This window comes from Argentina anserina, chromosome 2 (genome assembly GCF_933775445.1).
Source record: "Argentina anserina chromosome 2, drPotAnse1.1, whole genome shotgun sequence".
In the NCBI taxonomy this organism is placed as follows: domain Eukaryota; kingdom Viridiplantae; phylum Streptophyta; class Magnoliopsida; order Rosales; family Rosaceae; genus Argentina; species Argentina anserina.
Genome location: NC_065873.1, coordinates 9,162,765 through 9,183,417, shown reverse-complemented (window position 1 = coordinate 9,183,417; position 20,653 = coordinate 9,162,765). Strand labels below are relative to the sequence as shown.

At 37.0% G+C, this 20,653-nt stretch overlaps 1 protein-coding gene and 1 pseudogene across 9 annotated transcripts; both read left to right on the top strand.

Annotated features, from left to right (window-relative positions):
- The window catches only part of LOC126783931 (uncharacterized), a 147,092-nt pseudogene that overhangs the window by 56,417 nt on the left and 70,022 nt on the right, over positions 1–20,653 (top strand).
- On the top strand, positions 6,003–19,963 carry LOC126784391 (uncharacterized). Of its 9 annotated transcripts, none has more exons than XR_007670916.1 (6): positions 6,003–6,497; positions 6,742–6,852; positions 13,313–13,361; positions 13,524–16,384; positions 16,654–18,993; positions 19,494–19,963. XR_007670916.1 is itself a non-coding variant. In XM_050509855.1 (5 exons), exons 2-5 carry the CDS (start codon positions 6,820–6,822, stop codon positions 19,677–19,679), a joined length of 324 nt encoding a protein of 107 aa, XP_050365812.1. In that variant the 5' UTR covers positions 6,003–6,497; positions 6,742–6,819; the 3' UTR covers positions 19,680–19,963. The 9 variants fall into 9 exon arrangements, 3 of the variants coding, with proteins under 3 accessions (XP_050365812.1, XP_050365814.1, XP_050365813.1); XR_007670915.1 differs by having other exon boundaries at positions 13,457–16,384; XR_007670920.1 differs by lacking the exon at positions 13,524–16,384 and having other exon boundaries at positions 18,931–18,993.

Genomic DNA, 20,653 nt, shown 5'->3' with positions numbered 1-20,653 from the left:
TCAAGGACGGCAAGCTCATGATGGAGGATAGCAAAGTGCATTCTATCCAAGAATGGGAGCCACCCACCAAGGTACATGACTTAAGATCTTTTCTTAGGCTAGTTAACTATTATTGCCGCTTTATCAAGGGATACTCGGCGAGGGCTGCACCATTAACCGACCTTCTCAAGAAAAACAAGGCATGGGAATGAACACCGGAGTGTCAAGAAGCCTTTGAAGACTTGAAAAGGCAATATGCGACGAGCCTGTACTTATCCTACCGGATCACTCCAAGCCATACGAAGTGCACATCGATGCTTCCGACTTTGCCATCGGTGGAGTCCTCATGCAAGAAGGGCATCCCATTGCTTATAAGAGTCGGAAGCTCAATGACACGGAGTGGCGCTATACCGTGCAAGAGAAGGAGATGACCGCCATCATCCATTGCCTTCGAGTGTGGTCACATTACTTGCTTGGGACAAAGTTCGTGATCATGACCGACAATGTAGCAACAAGCTACTTCCAAACACAAAAGAAGCTAAGTCCAAAGCAAGCAAGGTGGCAAGACTTCTTGGCGGAGTTTGATTACACCATGGAGTACAAGCCCGGGAAGGCGAACGTGGTCGCAGATGCAGTAAGCCGCAAGGCGGAGTTTGCAAGCATTTCACAAGTCACTAGCCCATTGTTAAGCAAGATCAAGGAGGGACTAAAGGTAGACCCTCAGGCACAGAGCCTCATTGCCTTAGTAAATGAAGGCAAAACACGAAGGTTTTTGCTAGATGACGACCTTCTCTATACAAAAGGCCGCCGCATCTATGTACTGAAGTGGGGCAACTTGCGAAGGGAGCTAACCAAGGAATGCCACGATACCAAATGGGTTGGCCACCCAGGTATGAAACGTACACTTGCTTTGTTAAAGTATATGTATGATTGGCCTAGGATGCAGGACGGGGTCGAAGAGTATGTGCAGACGTGTCTAGTTTGCCAACAAGACAAGGTAGTCCAGCAGTAGCCGGGGGGCTTGCTAGACCCCTTGTCCATTCTGGAGAGACCATGGGAGAGTGTCTCTATGGACTTCATCACTTGCCTGCCGAAGTCCGAAGGGTTTGGGAGCATCATTGTCGTGGTGGACAGATTCAGCAGGTATGCAACCTTCATGGCCGCATCAACTGACTGCACCGCGAAGGAAACAGCAAGGCTATTCCTACGCAATGTAGTCAAGGTTTAGGGAGTTCCAAAGAACATTGTCAGCGATAGAGACCCGCGCTTCACGGGAAGATTTTGGACGGAGCTGTTCAAGATGCTAGGGACGGACTTGAACTTCTGAACAAGCTTCCATCCACAAAGCGATGGTCAGACGAAACGCGTCAATGCTCTCTTGGAGCTATACTTGCGGCACTATGTGAGTGCCAATTAAAAGGATTGGGCCAAGCTTTTAGACGTGGCGTAGTTTTCCTACAACTTGCAGCAAAGCGAGGCCACCAACAAGAGTCCTTTTGAGATTGTTTTGGGATAGCAGCCTACTACCCCTCTATCCCTTGCCTCTCACTATGAAGGGAAGAGTTCAGCTGCGTTCAAGTTTGCCAAGTCTTGGAATGAGCAAGCGAAGCTAGCTCGAGTGGAGTTGCACAAGGCTGCCAAGAGAATGAAGAAGTGGGAGGATAAAAAGAGGAGGCATGTCGAGTTCAAGGAAGGCGACCTTGTACTTGTGAAACTCTTGCCGCAACAGTTCAAGGCCTTTAGGAAGGTGCACAAGGGCTTGATCCGCAGGTATGAAGGGTCATTTGAAGTTATCAAGCGCATAGGCAAAGTTTCATACAAGCTCAACCTCCCACCCAAGTTAAATATACACCCGGTCTTTCACGTGAGCATCTTGAAGCCATACAATGATGACGAGGAAGACCCATCAAGGGCAATATCGCATCGGGCACCTACGGCGGTGATCACCAACTTCGACAAGGAAGTAGATGAAGTACTCGCAGATTGGGTCATTCGACATCGAGGCGTGCCAAGTTATAAAGAATACCTCATCAAGTGGAGAGGTATGCCCGATACAAAAGCAAGCTGGGAGTCCGAGGATACGCTTTGACAGTTCAAGGACAAAATCCAGCGATACAACGAAGCGCAATGAGGGCATCGCAGGCTTTGGTGGGGGAGAATGTCACATCCCGCCAAACTTAGCCAAATTTTACCTTGAGCATTCTAGACATATCCGGAATATGGCGGAACTCTTTGGAAGATCATGGAAGATCCTAGAAGGCATTGGAAGTCTCAAGAAGCCTTGAGACATGTCCGGATTTCTCTAGAACCATGGAGAGGCTAAGGGGAACTGGACCACTCCAGAATTCTCTAGAACACTCAAGGATCATCTTAGATGTGTATAGACTTGTGTAGAATTTTCTAGAGCCGTCTACATTGTTCATAGTCCTAGAATTCTCTAGAACTAGAGAAGTAGGATGAGGAGGCCTATAAATAGTAAGGCACCCTTCTCATTTCATCCATCAAATAAGTAAGCAAGTAATCAAGCTATCGAGCATACTTGTAAGTTTTCTTGTTCTATTTCGAGATATTCTCTTTGCCTTTCAATTGTTCTAGCAGGGCGTTTGTGAAATTAAGGCTGACTTAGCATAAGAGAGTTGTTAAGGCCGCACGAGTTGCATAGCAAAAGAGTAAGCTCGTGACACTAGGATCCCAAGCTTTGGACATAAAATATGGTGAAGGGTGGTGAATTCGGATTCTATGGTTCTTGGTGAATGAAAGTGTTTGGGCAGAGCTTTGGCTATACTTGTGTGCAAGGTTGATGATCTTTTTCTTGTCGAAATGAGGTGCTATATATAGAGGAAAAAATCCAAGGGAGGCTGGTCACAAAGTCCGCAAAGTTGAAACCAAATTGGTTTAGGTTTCCTAGATTTTTTTTCAATTCGGCAGAGCTGACCTTTGTGCCTTGTTGTCGCCATAACTTTCTCTAGAAAATAGATATTGAGGTAATTCCAAATGCATTTGAAAATAGACTTCCGTAGCTTTCCATCCATATATCATGCATTGTCTGAATCATTGTGAGCTGTCCAAAGGAGCCAGTCAAAGTTAGATGATTTGTACTGCCAGAATTCTAATTTGGACATTAATTGCATATCTTCTTCCTCCTTGAATGCTGATTTCTTTTGCACGAATTTCTTCCTTTGAATTAGGGGGACAACAAGAATCTTAATTGTTGCAGCCTTGTTTGATTTTTCCTACCTATTCTCATTTATTTGTTACATGTCTTCTTTGATTTTTTTACCTCTTCTCATTTATTTGCTGCATGCCTTCTTTGACATTCTTAGTGCAAGAATTTATGGTGATTCTGTTATAGATTTGTGCTTTATATATAGGAGAAACAAGGTCTCAAGTTTTCCTCATAGCCCTTGGATCAAAAATAAATCAATGGTTGAGATAATATTGTCGAGCTCACTGGACCTCCGAGTAATGATTCGGTCATATCTCACTGTAGGAATAAGATATTGGATTTGATTCCAAACCCTACAGAAACTAGACTCACACAGCTTTCTATCCATATATGGTACATCTTCTAATTCGATCTGAGTTGTCAAGTGGAACCCCTTAAAGTTGGACTACGAATCTTGATAGCTTTTTGATTCTTGCATGGATTGAGCTTTTAAGTGCATATCTTATTCTCTTTAATAATTCGGATTTATATGTACGAAAATATTTTCATATACACCTTGGAAATCCATCTCCAACTTGGTTTTAGAATCCAACTCCCAATAGGAAACCATCAATGCCGCACGACCTCTCCTTATTCCTTGCGCAACTAGGATTGCTTTCCAACTCCAATATGGATTTGTGTTTCCTAATAAGAATAAGTACGTTAGAAACAAAGAATTAGGAAAGGATGAATCCTACTTGAACAAGGAATCATATCTCAACAAAGATTCTTAACACTTTACACGATTTCATCATCAATTCACTCATAATCGATATAAGCTCTACCTAGACACTTATTCATACAAAAGAAACTAAAACATACTAAATAAGAGGTAACAAAGAGTAAGAATAGGGCATAAACGCATTAAGAACATCACACTTTGTGCTCCTATCAATAAAAAGTCTCCACAAAAAGATTACCTAACTGGAACAAGAGTGCTTCAGAAGAGAAATGGAAGGAACAATTCTTGCAAGGTTTGATGTAGAGAAATGTGCTGGACGAGATAAAGACCGGCGTTTTATTGTTATGAATGAGTAAGATCAGAACATACAAAGTCTCGAGGAATATGCAGCATAATTAGAGAAAGACTTAACTGAAGATGTAGAAAATATGGTTACAATTGGTGTGCTTACTAAAGCTTTGAAGAAGGCCAGGCCTATTTCGGAGCTACAGATTGAAGAAAGGAATAAAGGAATTGTTGATCTAGAGAAAGAAGTAACTGGTTCATGCCAAAGATTGATACATCAGGAGGAAGCCTTGTTTGATCTGAGACAAAAGGTTGGGGAACTTGAAGCATTATTGGAAGCCAAGAATCTGCAAACCTATGCGTTGATAGTTGAGCACAAGATTTCAGAAGGCATAGTCAAGCAGCTTGAGTATGGAATCGCTATCGTCGTTCAAGCACTACAATTTCTGCTTCAGCAAGATAAATTGAAGCAACCGTTGAACAAATGTTGTGCTTAAGGGGATTTATTTTGATACAGTGAACTTAATTGAAGCAACTGCCGCAATGTATTGAAGCACTTGGCAAACTTGTGGACATGAAAAACCCTACAAGTGCACAGATTTTGTCATTCGAACCAAACTAGGCACAGTCAGTTATGTTGAGGGATGTCAAAGTAAGAGCTAGACTAGTAAAATATAAGCCTAGCTACTTAGATACAGAATATGACAAAATCCTTGCTCTTTTTTAACATAATTCGGGATAGGTGTAATATTTCTCTTACTCCGCAGTAAGTTGTCATGATGAACAGATTCTCATGTATCGTTTTCAATTTTATTTTGAATCTTAATTTGGAATTATAAATAAAGACATTTGTATATAATGGCTTTCTTTTGTATGCAGTTTCCAGAGTAGTAGTAGAAGCAGTAAAAACATTGAACTTGGAGAGGGCATGAGCTAAAACCAGCAAAGAAAGTCAATCGTATAGTTTGTAATCATTGTGTTGTGTGCCTGATTTACCATAGACGGCAGCTAAAATTTCTCTTAGCCTTGTAAGAATTTGTTTGAGCACGGCAGCGCGCAATGCTGACTATGTTTCTGAGGTATGCAGTTTCATTCAGTTGAATAGTTCAAATGAGAATACACTATCGAATTTGAGTAAATTGCTGAAGTTTTCAGTTTGAACCAATGCCATAAATTACTGGATGTTCTACAGCCTTTAAGCTTTCTACTACAAACATTAGGTTAGTAAAACAGTAGAACTCCGTGAGAACTTCAATGAAGAAGCCGAAGACTCCTCGAAAAAAGATATCATCTGGTAACAACTGATTCACCAATTTGGCTTGTTTTCTTATCATTAGACAATTGATACCTGGATTATATGAGGTCACAGACCTTCAATTTAAATCAATAGACTCTTTCACCCATTTCATGAACTATTTGCGGCAATCTCCGTCCTTCTTACGCCATGACCTGGACTAGTAATTACGCAATAAATTAACCTGAAAATGTCTGGAGTATAACACAACTTTAAAGTTTCTGTAAAAAATAACCAAGAATCTATTACAAGACATTTGAAACGACATTAATACAGGATAACCAGACAATTGTTGGTATTTTTTTACAACAAATCAGTGGTCATACTAAGGAAGCAGTTGAACAGACTGTATCATAACAACACAGGGAACCATAGCTGGTATATACTCCACATCAAAGGCGGACTCAATTATCTTCACTCACATTCTTCTCTAATGAATCTGAACTCTAGGAGAACTTTGTGCGCCATTTCTGCTTGTTCTTTTCAGACATGTTCACACTTTCAGAGTATTTTGTAAGACCTTGCCTCAATGCTCCGACATTAATTCCCAAAATTCTGCTATAAACCTGGCTTTTTATACACCAGGTTTGAAAATGCAGACGTCATCATGATGTGGCAACATCTCAGCCATTCGATTTCATCTACGGTTGTGACTGATAAAAAAAGTCAAACAAAAACCAAAACTGTTAGCTTAATCCGTTAGTGCAAAGCAGAGGATCTCGGACCACCCTTCTCCATCATCAACCAACTCACCACCAGCCTCCACTTGTTTTGAATCCGACTTCGGCCCAAAAGTTTGACATCCTCCGAGCATGGGAAACCCGAGAGCCTTGTTGAGCCTTGCTCATATATGATCGTGATGGGTACTCTTCCGAGAGCCTTGTTGGACCCTTTTGTTGTAGGAGTTCGATGTCTGGGTCCTCAATTTCAGCAATCAAAGACCCAAGCTCCTTGCGACACCAGGCTCTCGCTCTCAAAGTCAAATTCTCATATCGCCGTTTAGGGTCGACGAGATCTCCCTCCTCTTCGTCAACTCCTCCTACTTCACTCCGGTTCGTTCTCTCTCCTCTGTTTCATTTGCCTTTGATGCTTCTTTGATTTTGTGAATTGCTACAGGGTTTTGATTTTGATCAGTAACCTAGTAATTGCAAAATGGTAGACTTAGTTTTGAATGTTAAGCAAGATTTAAACCTGAGTTTACTTCAGTTGTTAGTTAAGCTTGTGAAGATTTAAGTCGAATATGAGACTACTTATGAATTCAACCGATTAATTGTGTTTTTCGGGTTTAAATTGCAGGATAATTATGGTGGATATACGGTTGTTTCTGTTCTTTAGCTTCTGATCAGAGCTATTGTTCTCTTACTGTTACCACTGATGCAATGGTGCACTCCAGTTCTCAGCCTCAGGGTAAGACTTTTATTTTGGTTGATGTGTTTTGTTATCGACATAGTTTTATGATGAGATGAAGAGTCTTTGGGTTTTTTTGGTGCAGCTTAGAATGATTAATTTTCATATATGGGTTGAGGGCCGCCAAAATTCGTATTAACGGGTTTCAATTTGTGATTTGGTGTAGTTCTGTTTGATTTTTATTGCTGATTAGGAATAACTATCGTATATGGTAGAGATTTGTAATAGGAATGCTGGAATGGGTTTCAAACCAAATCATGTAGTCGCTCTGGTTGATTGTGATGGCTAATCTTGAGTAGTCTATAACAACCCCTTGAAGTGTAATAAGTAGGATTTAATCACTTCCCATCTTATTAGTGTTAGTTCCTTAGAGTTGATTGATCTAGACAGTTGTAGTTTGGTACATACAATGGTCTAAATATCGTTTTTGGTATCGTATCGGTCGAGAGGTAAAACGATATATCGGGGGATATATCGGTTTTATCGGGGATATATCGGTTTTATTGGATTTGCTTATTTTCAATAAAATTTATAAAATTATATTTCAATATGTATCAAATAAACTAAAAAAACGGTACTAAGTAAACTAAAGAAAATAAATACTTGATTTAATGACAATTAAAGTACACGAACAACATCTAATAATAAAAATAGGCATTTAAGAATGATTATTTAGACTTGAAATTCATCATATATGTTTAAAATATATATAAAGTAACAATATATATGAAAAAATGAAAAAAGAAATAAGTTTTTCAAAAAAAAAAGAGAGGAAATAAATATTAAAAAATTAAACAAAAATTGAGAAAATAATAAAAAATCAAAGTTTGACCGATATATCGGAGTTTGACAGATATTTAACCGATATATCGGGGTTTGACCGATATTTGACCATTAACCGATATAGTCAACCGATACGGCGATATCGTATCGTTTTTTAAATATCGCGGATATATCGACCGATATATCCGATATTTAGAACACTTGGTACATATAATATGATGCTGCCATTTTCTGTAATTGAGCGATGCTCACTTCAGAGAATAAGAGGTATTTGCATCAAACCTTAGTATGCCAAATGTTATGTTGGTAAAAAAGAAAAATCTGGTATATGCATGAAGTTTTTTTTTTGGCAATTGTAAAGTTATTTGTTTGATTACTGTCTTTGTAACTGCTCATAGTAATGTCTATTTCAAACTGCCAATACATAACCAAGACCTGGAAGTTAGTTGGGTCCCTGATCTTATGAGACTTTTTATTCCATTTGTAACGACCCTAAAAGTTCAAGCATAAAAACTCAAAATATTAAAGTCGTACAACACCAAAACAATCTTAACGAATCAAAATCGTTTTAAATGCACAGCGGATCATTACTGAGTTCACAATACAACTCAGAAAACCAATTATTACAACCAAATTTATAATTAGACATTACATAAAATGGAAATGTAATAATTCTCACAATCTCTCACAAAACTCACAAATAAATCCTCACAAGTCTCACATACAAATCCGCACTAGAAACCTGACCACAAACAGGATAATGAACAACTTCGAGTCTCCTGAGTCGTCTCTCAATCACCACTGATCAACACCTGCGGAATTATCCCCTACACCATCCAATTGGTGCACCGGGATTGTAAACACAAACCCGGTAAGCTTATGGCTCGTATGAGTAAAATGAAAATATAACTCGCATATCAATATATACGAAAATCCACAAATCAACAAATATAAATGCACTCATGAGTCAATGGACGGCCCATCTGGTTGTCCAAAAAATATATGAAATGAAAGAGCTCATGAGAAATCGGGCAACCCTTTTGGTTACCCAAATACATTTATAATACGGGTACTAATGAACGCTGGTACACATCTGTTACCCCTCACGTAGTACACCGCCGATATTGGGCAACCACCTGCTACCCAACATCAAACAATATGAGTACTCATGAGTCGATAACCACTTGTTACCTCACATGCAGTACACCGGAAGACAGACTAGAGCTCTAACTGTATCGTAACTTTCGCCCGGCCAAAGGCTAGGTTCCGACTTGCCAACACGTACAATAATCACACCTCATATTGTACCAAAATCAAGTCCGAAGACAAATCAACAGTTTAACAATCTCCATGTTAAAATCACGTACAATAATCACACATCATATTTTACAAATCAAAATCACATGCTCGATATAAATCTCGTCATCAAAATGACATCATCACGATAAAATCATAACAGTACATTATATAGCAAACCATATATATATGTACCTATTTACCATTTATACAATATTTATATAATCCGCTATATCATATACATGTCATATTTCATAAACACGTCCGAAGACAAAACGTTTAACAAACACCATATTAAAACCACGTACAATAATCACACCTCATATTTGATAGAGCGTTTGGTTAGAACGTCTATAAAATACCCTGAAAAACATCATCGTTAGTATAGAATAAGCAGGGATCGTTCAGTCCGAGGAATCAAAAGGGCCTCAACACTTATCATGTTATTGGCGGATTTGATTTGGATTCTAAAACTACTACTTAAAATAAATCCTAAATTACTTATATACAATTAATCAACCATTCATCACATAACCAAAACACGAATTCTATTCATTTAACATGTATGACACGCATAGAACAACATATAGGCAGCAAGTATTTTCGATTCTTTCTAAGTCCATTTCAATTTCAATTCTAATTAGAGTCCGAAGCGGTTCATCTAATCGTTAAGACTTCTTAAATATTTAGAATCAACGAAGCGTTCAATCCTAAACATATGCTAAAGAGAGTTCAACATAACGAAGCGTACTAGTTAAACAACAAAGTAGCACAAAAGCACATTAAGTCGAATTGGAGACATGTAAGCAAGCATGGCGTCACTCATCTTGATTAAACATGCAAATTCCTAGAACTATCACAGCCCTATATAAGTATCCATAATTGAAACACGAAGCGCATATTCAATCAATGAACACTTTGGTGAATTAAATCGCAACCCTAGGAGAACTATGACCTTGGCTTCCTCAAGTATTGATTTAGATGTACGAATTCAAGGAATTAATTGAAATAAAACCTAAATTAATTTCGAAAATCCTACTGCCCATAGATGCTACACACGGCATAAACACATATTCAAGAATTCATACAATCAAAACATAAAACCAAAGAAGTCTGAATTTATGTTCTTCATATATGAAACCGAAAATAACATCCAATGATTCATACAATGAATTCGAAATTTGCAGAAAATAAAAAGAAATATTACAAGTCATGGATGAATCACACATTAGAAACCTTCTAGGATGAAAGAAGGATGAATTCGAATTAGTGGAGGAGGAAGATGAGCACGGCTTGGTGATGATGGATGAAGGTTTTTGGCTTGAATTTTCTGGATGTTTTTGGGCAGCAATTCGGCTTTGTTTGTGAGAGAATGGAGATGGTGAATTGTGAGGGAGGCCATGCCTTTTATAGAGGAAGGAGGAGAGGAGGGGCTGCTAGGGTTTTGAATGGGATGATCCATGTATTTCTTTTTTTTTCTTTTCTTTCCTTCTCGATTGAATGATGATCATCTTTGTTGGTCACATGCATTCTCCCTTCTTCTAGACCACATGCATTTTTCAGAATTATCTCTTTGTTCTCTCATTCCTTTTTCTTCTTTTGTTTCCTTCTTTTCTTATTCTTTCCATTTAATGGCCGGATGAACCTTCCCTCCTTTGAGGCTGCATACTTATTCTTTTTCATCTTATTCAGAAACTAAATTACTTCTTTCCTTTTTCTCCTTTTGTTTCCTTCTTCTCCTCTTTCTTTCCATAATTTCCAAGTCATTATCTCACATTTAATTCTGAAAATAAGGAAATGAAATAATAAATATAAATCACATATGTTACAGAAATATCGAATAATAAAAATCCTAACCAAACTAGGTTTCCTAGTTCGACAAGGAATACTACTCTATAGCACTCTCGACAATTTCTGCATTTTACACCCGTTTTAGCACCAAAAGGGAACGAACGTCACTCAAGACTCCTAACTCGACTCAATGACTCTATACTACAATAATAAGGGCCAAGTAAAGTACGAATGGAGGTAAAAACATGTTAACAACGTCGCACAAAGTGCTCTTATCAACTACCCCACACTTGGCTTTTGCTAGTCCCTTAGCAAAACAAAACAAAACAAAACAACACAAAACTCTATTGCCCCTAAATGATTGCCTCAGAATCTCTAAACACATAGCTTTCAAGTTTAAGCATTTGCATGTAAGCACATAAATTCCAAGTTTCATAAACATGTTTCATAGTATGAATAAGTCAGAAACGAGACAATAAGCACATAACATGTTTAGTCAATTCAATCCTCCTCACAAGGCATACTCTCTTCTTTTCACTCAGATTCATGGTTATGATTCACACACAAGTATATGCAAGAGAAAGAATAATAAAGTATCAAATAGCTTGCATATTTCAACAAATGAAAGCGCTTTGTGAATGACAAAAAGGAAAACCTCATTTAACAACTAAGTGCACAAATTGACCAAAACCATATGCTCAACTCTTGTGATCATCTCCACAAACCAAGATTTGCTCATTTTAAGAATCATTAGGATCATTAGATAAGGGTGAATGTTTAGGCTTAGCTAAAGGCATGGAATATCAAGGAATCACAAAGGTAATCCTATAGACTTAGCAGAATAATCACCATCCTTATAACACCACACACCATCAAGGGCCAAATATAACAAGTTGGGCCCAAACATCATTTCTACCACAAAGTGAACATGGACAAAGGTCAAATACACATTTTTAGACCTTCAATTACAACTCAACTCCAAATCTTAAATGGAAGACAACATCTTTTCTTTCTTTTTTCTTGTATTGCCGAATTTTTTTTTCTTTTTTTTCATCTTTTTTTTTCGGCATGCTTAAAAGCTTGTTCATATTTTTTCTCATGTCTTCCACCCCACACTTATTTCATACATCATCACAACATCATCTCAACAAAAGTTATGCCAAGTCTATAGGACAAGGTAGATGTACTATACTAAGCATGGAGATAACATAGGTGATTAAGAAATGCTCAATGTAGGCTCAAATGGGGTTCAACTAAGGGTTCCCAAACAGGACACATATAGGGATACATGGCTGTTTGGCTAAAGTGGTGGTATTCCTAGAAATGATCCATAAATCCCTTTCAAAATCAGAGCATTTTATGACTTAAAAGTTTCAACAATCACAAAGATGAGTTATAGTAAATTCTAGAATCTATTAAAAGCTATGGCACATAGTCATTGGATATGTAAAGAATAATGAGATTCACAAAACAACCACGAAATTTCATATTATCACTCAAGGAGAAAGCATATATAGGCTCAAAAACTCACAGGTTGTTATGGACTTAAACTAACCAAACATGTATGCCATATTACATTCAATCAAAATCTCACATGTTCATACCAAATCCACATTATCAATGAAACTTACAATTCAATTCTAATGAAATGCAAAACCATCATCTATGAATTTAGAGACATAATCATCCTAGATTTTAGGGGCATCCTAAGACTCAAAACAATACATTTTTTTCGATTTTTTAAATAGTTTTTTTATTTTTTTTTCTTTCTTTTTTCGTTTATATCATGAAATCAAAGCAAAAATCAGCAAACAATGATCATGCAACCATACCCCACACTTAGAAAATTACATTGTCCTCAATGTAAGCTCAATAATCATAATGTAATTCATAAGTATAGACTAAGATTACACATCAACACATATACAATTCAACCATAAGAGTGAAGGGATAAGAAAATGCAAACTCCCGTAGACGACTCCTCCACAGGTACGGTTGAAATGGGTTGCCTCACATGCAGCGTTTGAGTTGTAAAGTCTCTCAGCCTAGACTCTTCACTTCTTTTTAAGTTGTAGGCCACGCCACTTGGAGTTGTACACCTCCAAATTTGTGCCTCTTTGACTATCAAAACTCAATCATGTTCACTCCACTCTTAAACTGTATCGCATCAAGAGAAAGATAATTAGAAAAGTGGAGATGAGATCTCGAAGAATAAGTTAGTAAAGTGTTAATGATTAAGCTAAAGTTAGTATGAGTTGAATTAATTGCAAATCATGAATCAAAAGTTAGAGTGTGGTAGAACTCCGCTTCTTGCAACACTTGTCGTCATTCCCAAGTCATTGAGAGCTTCAATCAACTATTAACAATAGAATTCTCCAACTCTTTCTTAGAATCCACAATTGACAACTATGCTATACAAAGACACAAAATGTTAATGATCAATTATATATAAAACGAAATAAAAGACATGTTAGTAATTGTATAAATGAAATACAAGTATAAACATTAAGGACAATTTTTGTTTTATAACAAATGTGTATGAATATCCTAAAATCTAATTGTTTTTATTCACAACATCCTAATATTTAAGGTACGTGGAGCAGAGGAGCTAACTGTGCAATGGACTGAAACAGCCCAAGGTAAGAGTCTTGCTTTATCCGATATACCTTAAAAATTAGAATATTATTTTCTTTTGAAACTATATACATCTATTTATACTAAGTTATTTTCTAAGTTATAAAGCGAGGTGGACGTGCGGCCTAAGTACGTCGTCTAGACACAAACTCATTCCTTTGTTTCAGAAGGCTGGATAGCTAGAATCAGAGATAGTCACAAGGCAGGACTCATTTGTTGGACACCACGGGGGCCACAACCTCGAAAGGATGCTTTCCCAATCGACTCCATCACCGAGATGTATGTCAGTCTATAGGCCTCTGAGATCCAATTTTGTAAACCTTGAACCAGGGTAATGAAAATAGCAAGCCCCTTACTCAGCTCGGAATAACTTTGTGTGTTAGACTGCTCGCAAAGTGTTAATAAAAGCTGCCCACAACCCCAAGTGACCTTTGCAAGATACAAATGGAGGGTTAAGGCTAATATTAACAAAATGGACTTTACCTATTCCGTTCACCTTATAGTAAACTAAGCATAAATAAACATTTAGCTTCCTTAAAAATAAAAATAAAAAATTTAACTATGTGTAACAAGTTTCTTATAGGCATACTACAACAACAATATAACAAATAACAACTTAATATACACAATAAAAATTTTCGTTCTATACAAGTTTTTTTTTTCGGAGTTACTATTCACAGAAGCACTATTTACGATTACTATTCACAGAAACAAAATACAATTATACAATTCACAATATAACACAATAGTAACACTTTAAAGCATTGAGAATTAATCAATTCCCCGGCAACGGCGTCAAAATGATAGAGCGTTTGGTTAGAACGTCTATAAAATACCCTGAAAAACATCATCGTTAGTATAGAATAAGCAGGGATCGTTCAGTCCAGGAAATCAAAATGGCCTCAACACTTATCATGTTATTGGGGGATTTGATTTGGATTCTAAAACTACTACTTAAAATAAATCCTAAATTACTTATATACAATTAATCAACCATTCATCACATAACCAAAACACGAATTCTACTCAAGAAACATGTATGACACGTATAGAATAACATATAGGCAGCAAGTATTTTCGATTCTTCTTAAGTCCATTTCAATTCCAATTCTAATTAGAGTCCGAAGCGGTTCATCTAATCGTTAAGACTTCTTAATTATTTAGAATCAACGAAGCGTTCAATCCTAAACATATGCTAAAGAGAGTTCAACATAACGAAGCGTCTAGTTAAACAACAAAGTAGCACATAAGCACATTAAGTCGAATTGGAGACATGTTACACAAGCATGGCGTCACTCATCTTGATTAAACATGCAAATTCCTAGAACTATCACAGCCCTATATAAGTATCAATAATTGAAACACGAAGCGCATATTCAATTAATGAACACTTTGGTGAATTAAATCGCAACCCTAGGAGAACCATGGCCTTGGCTTCCTGAAGTATTGATTTAGATGTACGAATTCAAGGAATTAATTGAAATAAAACCTAAATTAATTTCGAAAATCCTACTGCCCATAGATGTTACACACGGCATAAACACATATTCAAGAGTTCATACAATCAAAACATAAAACCAAAGAAGTCTGAATTTATGTTCTTCATATATGAAACCGAAAATAACATCCAATGATTCATACAATGAATTCGAAATTTGCAGAAAATAAAAAGAAATATTACAAGTCATGGATAAATCACACATTAGAAACCTTCTAGGATGAAGGAAGGATGAATTCGAATTGGTGGAGGAGGAAGATGAGCACGGCTTGGTGATGATGGATGAAGTTTTTTGGGTTGAATTTTCTGGATGTTTTTGGGCAGCAATTCGGCTTTGTTTGTGAGAGAATGGAGATGGTGAATTATGAGGGAGGCCATGCGTTTTATAGAGGAAGGAGGAGAGGAGGGGCTGCTAGGGTTTTGAATGGGATGATCCATGTATTTCCTTTTTTTTCTTTTTTTTCCTTCTCGATTGAATGATGATCATCTTTGTTGGTCACATGCATTCTCCCTTCTTCTAGACCACATGCATTCTTCAGAATTATCTCTTTGTTCTCTCCTTCCTTTTTCTTCTTTTGTTTCCTTCTTTTCTTATTCTTTCCATTTAATGGCCGGATGAACCTTCTCTCCTTTGAGGCTGCATATTTATTCCTTTTCATCTTATTCAGAAACTAAATTACTTCTTTCCTTTTTCTCCTTTTGTTTCCTTCTTCTCCTCTTTCTTTCCATAATTTCCAAGTCATTATCTCACATTTAATTCTGAAAATAAGGAAATGAAATAATAAATATAAATCACATATGTTACAGAAATATCGAATAATAAAAATCCTAACCAAACTAGGTTTCCTAGTTCGACAAGGAATACTACTCTATAGCACTCTCGACAATTTCTGCATTTTACACCCGTTTTAGCACCAAAAGGGAACGAACGTCACTCAAGACTCCTAACTCGACTCAATGACTCTATACTACAATAATAAGGGCTAAGTAAGGTACGAATGGAGGTAAAAACATGTTAAGAACGTCGCACAAAGTGCTCTTATCAATATTGTACAAATTAAATCACATGCTCAACATATAATTCTCGTCATTGAAATGACATACTCACAATGAATTCATAACAGTATATAATATAGCAAACTATATATATATGTGCTTATTTACCATTTATACAAATATATATATCTCACTATATCATATACATGTCGTATTTCAATATTTAAAACTCTTGCAAAAATCTTGAAATCACCGCAAGGGTAGATTCGTAAATATGTGAGATTTTACTCACCTTATCAACTCGAGCGTAAATCCACAATTTCCGAAGATAATTCATTTCCTTGATTTATCGATCACCTTGAAAATATAAGAAAAGAGTTTAGAATCGTTTCGTAAACCTTAAATGCCGAAACAGTAATAGTAAGTTACTGTTCAGCAATTTCTGGTTTTACGAATTTACTGTTCACGGGGTTACTATTCGTGTGTTTACTATTCCCGTGTTTCTGTACAAATACACATCAATTACGTATCCATGTACATGTACATACTGTTTACGTATTTCTGTACGTACGAATACTATTCAAATTTAAATACTGTGTCAGTAAATAATAATTACTGAATTACCGTTCTGAAATTACTTTTTACATTTACTGAAATTAATTATCATTTACATTTACCGTACGTAAATAAAATTTAAATTTACCGTACGAAATAAAATTTACATTTACCGTACGTAAAAATAAATTACAAATTTACCCTTCAGAAACACTGTTCACGTGCCGCCGCACGTGGCGGCGCGTGAGGTACATGCGCCACTCGCCGGTGACCGCGCGTGGGGCCCACGTGCCTACTCCGGCACTGGAGCGTATCACGCCACCTCCGCCCCAAAACTCTTCCTCTCCTCCTCCTTCCTACGGTCTCAGACCACCCCTAGACTGCCCCACGGTCCCACACGCGCCGCCTAAGGCGGCGACATCTCCCCCAAAACCCTCCTCCTCCAATCTCCTCCAATACGAATCAAACAACCACAAAAATCATAACAAGGCATCACAACAATCAACCTAGGCTAACCCTCACCTCAATCAAGCTTTTGGATCATCGTTGGAGAGCTCGAGATGCCGTCGGTGGTATCGCAGAACCTTGGCGCTGTTGGTGGAGCTCGGGGTCGACTGAGGAAGGCCGCGCGGTGCTTTCTGGGTCGGCGGTGCACGACACGGCGGCCCGGAGGCGGCGGATCGACGGAGAGAATTTCTGAGGGAGAGAGTGATTTCGGGGAGAGAGAACGAGGGAGGGAGGCGGAGAGAAGAGAGAGAAGGGTTTCCTGAAATGGAAACCCTAATAAAAAAATACCTTTTTTATACTCGTTTCCAAAATCTGAAACTAACTTCCGACGTTAATTACGTTTACGTCCGACGTCCGATTAGAACGCGTCACATACTGACGAACTCGTATCGACGAGTTATACAACTTTTGTGAAGAAAGTTTTCGCAACCGAGCGATGGAATAAAAGTCGATATATAGGTTGCGGTAACGTCACGTTTTTCGAATTGAACGTTCCCATTTCTCGTTTCGTAACGTCGCAAACAATCACATTCATTCTAATTAAATTTCACAACTTTATAGAATTCAAATCAACCCAAATATTGTTTGAAAATTAGGGTTATTACACCATTAGAAGGAATCATGTTTTTAAGAATATCTGATAGGATTGGTTCTCAAATCATATGCAGTGATTATCATAGGTTCTTATGCAGTTGCAATTTCAAATATCTGGTCTTAATGAGTATCAATGTTTGTGAAAGTTTGGAGAGAGGCCGGGGTTTGGATTTGGTTCCTGGTCTCTAACTTGCCTCTGATCCTGGTTAAGAGTTGTGGGTGTTGAAGTATTTGATATATGTTGCTTTTGTTATTCAAACTCACTTGGAAGAGTTTCATCCATTAATTTTGGGGAATGATTATTATAGGTTTACTTGTTGTGGCAACTCAATTAAGAATGTAAAAGTCTATAGGTTTACTTGTTGGTTCATGGTCTCTGCCTTGCCTCTAATCTTGGTTAGGACTTAAGAGTTGTAGAGGTGGAACCGTGGAAGTATAGTAGTTATGTTTATTTTTCTGTTGCTCAAATTCACTTGGAAGAGTGGCATCCACTTTGTAGCCTTATAGGCAGAGTTTTTGATTCAGTGTCCTATCACACACAAGTAGCAGATCTGTGTAGCTGTGACTTGAAATTCATTTTAATTGAACAGTTTGGGATCCATAGATGCACCGCAGTAGGAAGAAACTTGTTTTGTCCAAGTGAACCTAGCTGCTATCTGCCCCTGGACTTCCTGGAGATTGACAAGATGGCATGCCGACATCTGAAGCTAAGAGCTTGCTGGTGATGAAATTATATTTACACATTTCTATTTTTCATCCATCAAGTACTTATAGGATGGCAGGAGTAAATAGTTGATCCAGTATCTTGCTGAGGAGAATGCTTAAATTTCTTATATATTTGTTGTCTAAATTTGTTTTGTGCATCAAGACTTTAATTTGACAAGCCGATTAAAATCTCTTAAATCAGTTGGCAAATATGGTGGGGTATACTAGGAATAAACATTTCTTGTTCTTCAGATTGCTCCAATTCTATGTGCTAGAGAGATCATATAAAAGTGGACATTTTGAACTGCACTTTATGTCTCTGCATAATGAGGAGAAAAAGTGGATATTCACTGGACAAGTGGATATGGTGGTGGAATTTATCCACTACTCCCTGCACTTAAGGGTTCTTCCCATAATGCGAGCATGTACACAATTAGTGCTTCCATTAGAATAGTTTTATAACTATTGAATAGATTAAGGGTAGACTTTCGAGTTTCCATATGTTATGAATGTTATATTCGTATTTCAGTTTAGTGTATTGTTATTAGATATGTATATCCTCTCTAGAAGCATTTTAGTCTCTGGATAAGAGACCTTGTAGTTGTTAGACAGACTTAAAGATTACAGATTGATGATTGATTAGAAGTCCTTAACTCTTGGCTCGCTCTTCTTTAATGGTCATTTTCACCTTTTTATCGAAATTTAGTGCTCTTGTTAAGATTGCAGGTGCACAGAAAGATTCAGAAGAAACTGTTGAGTCAAGAACTGTGTTGGTGACAAATGTAAGCTTGACGCAGTCATTTTATATCTTTATTTTATGTCTTGTTTCTGCTTGTTAAAGAAGACATAAGCGACATAACTACCAACTCCAGAGGAAATTGCATCCTCCTTTTTCTTCTGTATATCTTGTTTTTCTTTATGCAGACTGTGAATCCTTCTCCTGTGTTGTCATTTGTTCTTGTTATAGACCAACTAATGTAAGTTTGTAACTATTTTCAACTCAACCCCAGCCTTTTTCCTATTTATATCCTATCAATTAGTCATAAGCAGCCTATGTATTGTAGATAATATCATAAATTATCTTTAAAACTAAGTTGTCCTGGGCACTAGGCAAAATTAAACTAGAATTACAAGAATCATTTGAAGTTCTGGACAATTATTGCATTGAGTAATACTACCGAATTGTTGTCATATGTATAATCGTTTGTGAAGCAAATTTGCTGAGGTTAGGATTTGAATATATGTTTACTGTCTTATTTCTACTTGAATACTTTTTGCATAGATTCTAAGGCTGGGAGGAGCAGCTACGGAGGCATCAGCACCGACCCAACTTGTTGGGACAAATTCCCTCAATACCCCCAGCAAATCACATTACATGAGGACTACTCTAGTGGAGAAGAGAACCTGGTATCCGAACATTCACGCCCCAGCTAGTGTAGGAGTTTCCTCTTCTGCTCACCATAGTTAAGAGACAGACGGGAAGACGTCATCATTAGAGCCCCATGAAGCATCCATAATATTCAGAGATTGCATAGGGCTGATTAACGTAGATCTTAACAAAATAGCACACGTACAAAATGTAGTGCAAGTTAGAAGGATTAGGTTGTTCTAGATCTGCTGCAAACCACTTAAAGGCTGTTTGCTACTTTTGTTTGCTTGGGTGGAATCACTGTGCAGATTCATCTGATTTCTCTTGTACAAGCTCAAAATACTTGTGTCGGTATATATATAAAATCAGAACCAAGACCTGCAACAAAATGGACAAATGCCCCAACAATGTCCCCTTATGGTCCTAGATTCCAAGTAAACTACATTTTTACATGGAGAAAATAATACAATAGTACAAAATAACACTAGAAATTTCTACAAAGTAATACAATAGTACTAAAAAATAACCTAATCTTAGTGAGAAAGTGTATAAAAGTCTAAAGTTAGTCTTTATTTACAAAATACAACAATTTTTGCATAATCTTACGAAACACTGTAAAATGTTACGAAATTTCTATAAAATAATATGATAGTACCAATAAAGAACCTAATCTAAGTGATAAAGTGAATGAAAGTCTAAACTTAGTTTTAGTTTATAAAATAGAACAATTTTTGCGTAATCTTACGAAACACTACAAATGCTACGAAATATTAAGAATTTCTACAAAATGCCAAGAAATTACGAATATTACAAATTTCTACAAAATAAAATGATAGTACTCATAAAGAACCTAATCTAAGTGATAAAGTGTATTGAAGTCTAAACTTAGTCCTAGTTTACAAAATACAACAATTTTTTGGTAACCTTATGAAATACTACAAACTGCTACGAAACACAATGAAATATTATGAAATTCTACAAAATGCTAATAAATACTACGAAATATTATGAATATTTGCTAGTGTAGATTAATGTTGAGAATTTTTCTTCACATAGTATTTTCATAATGCGAC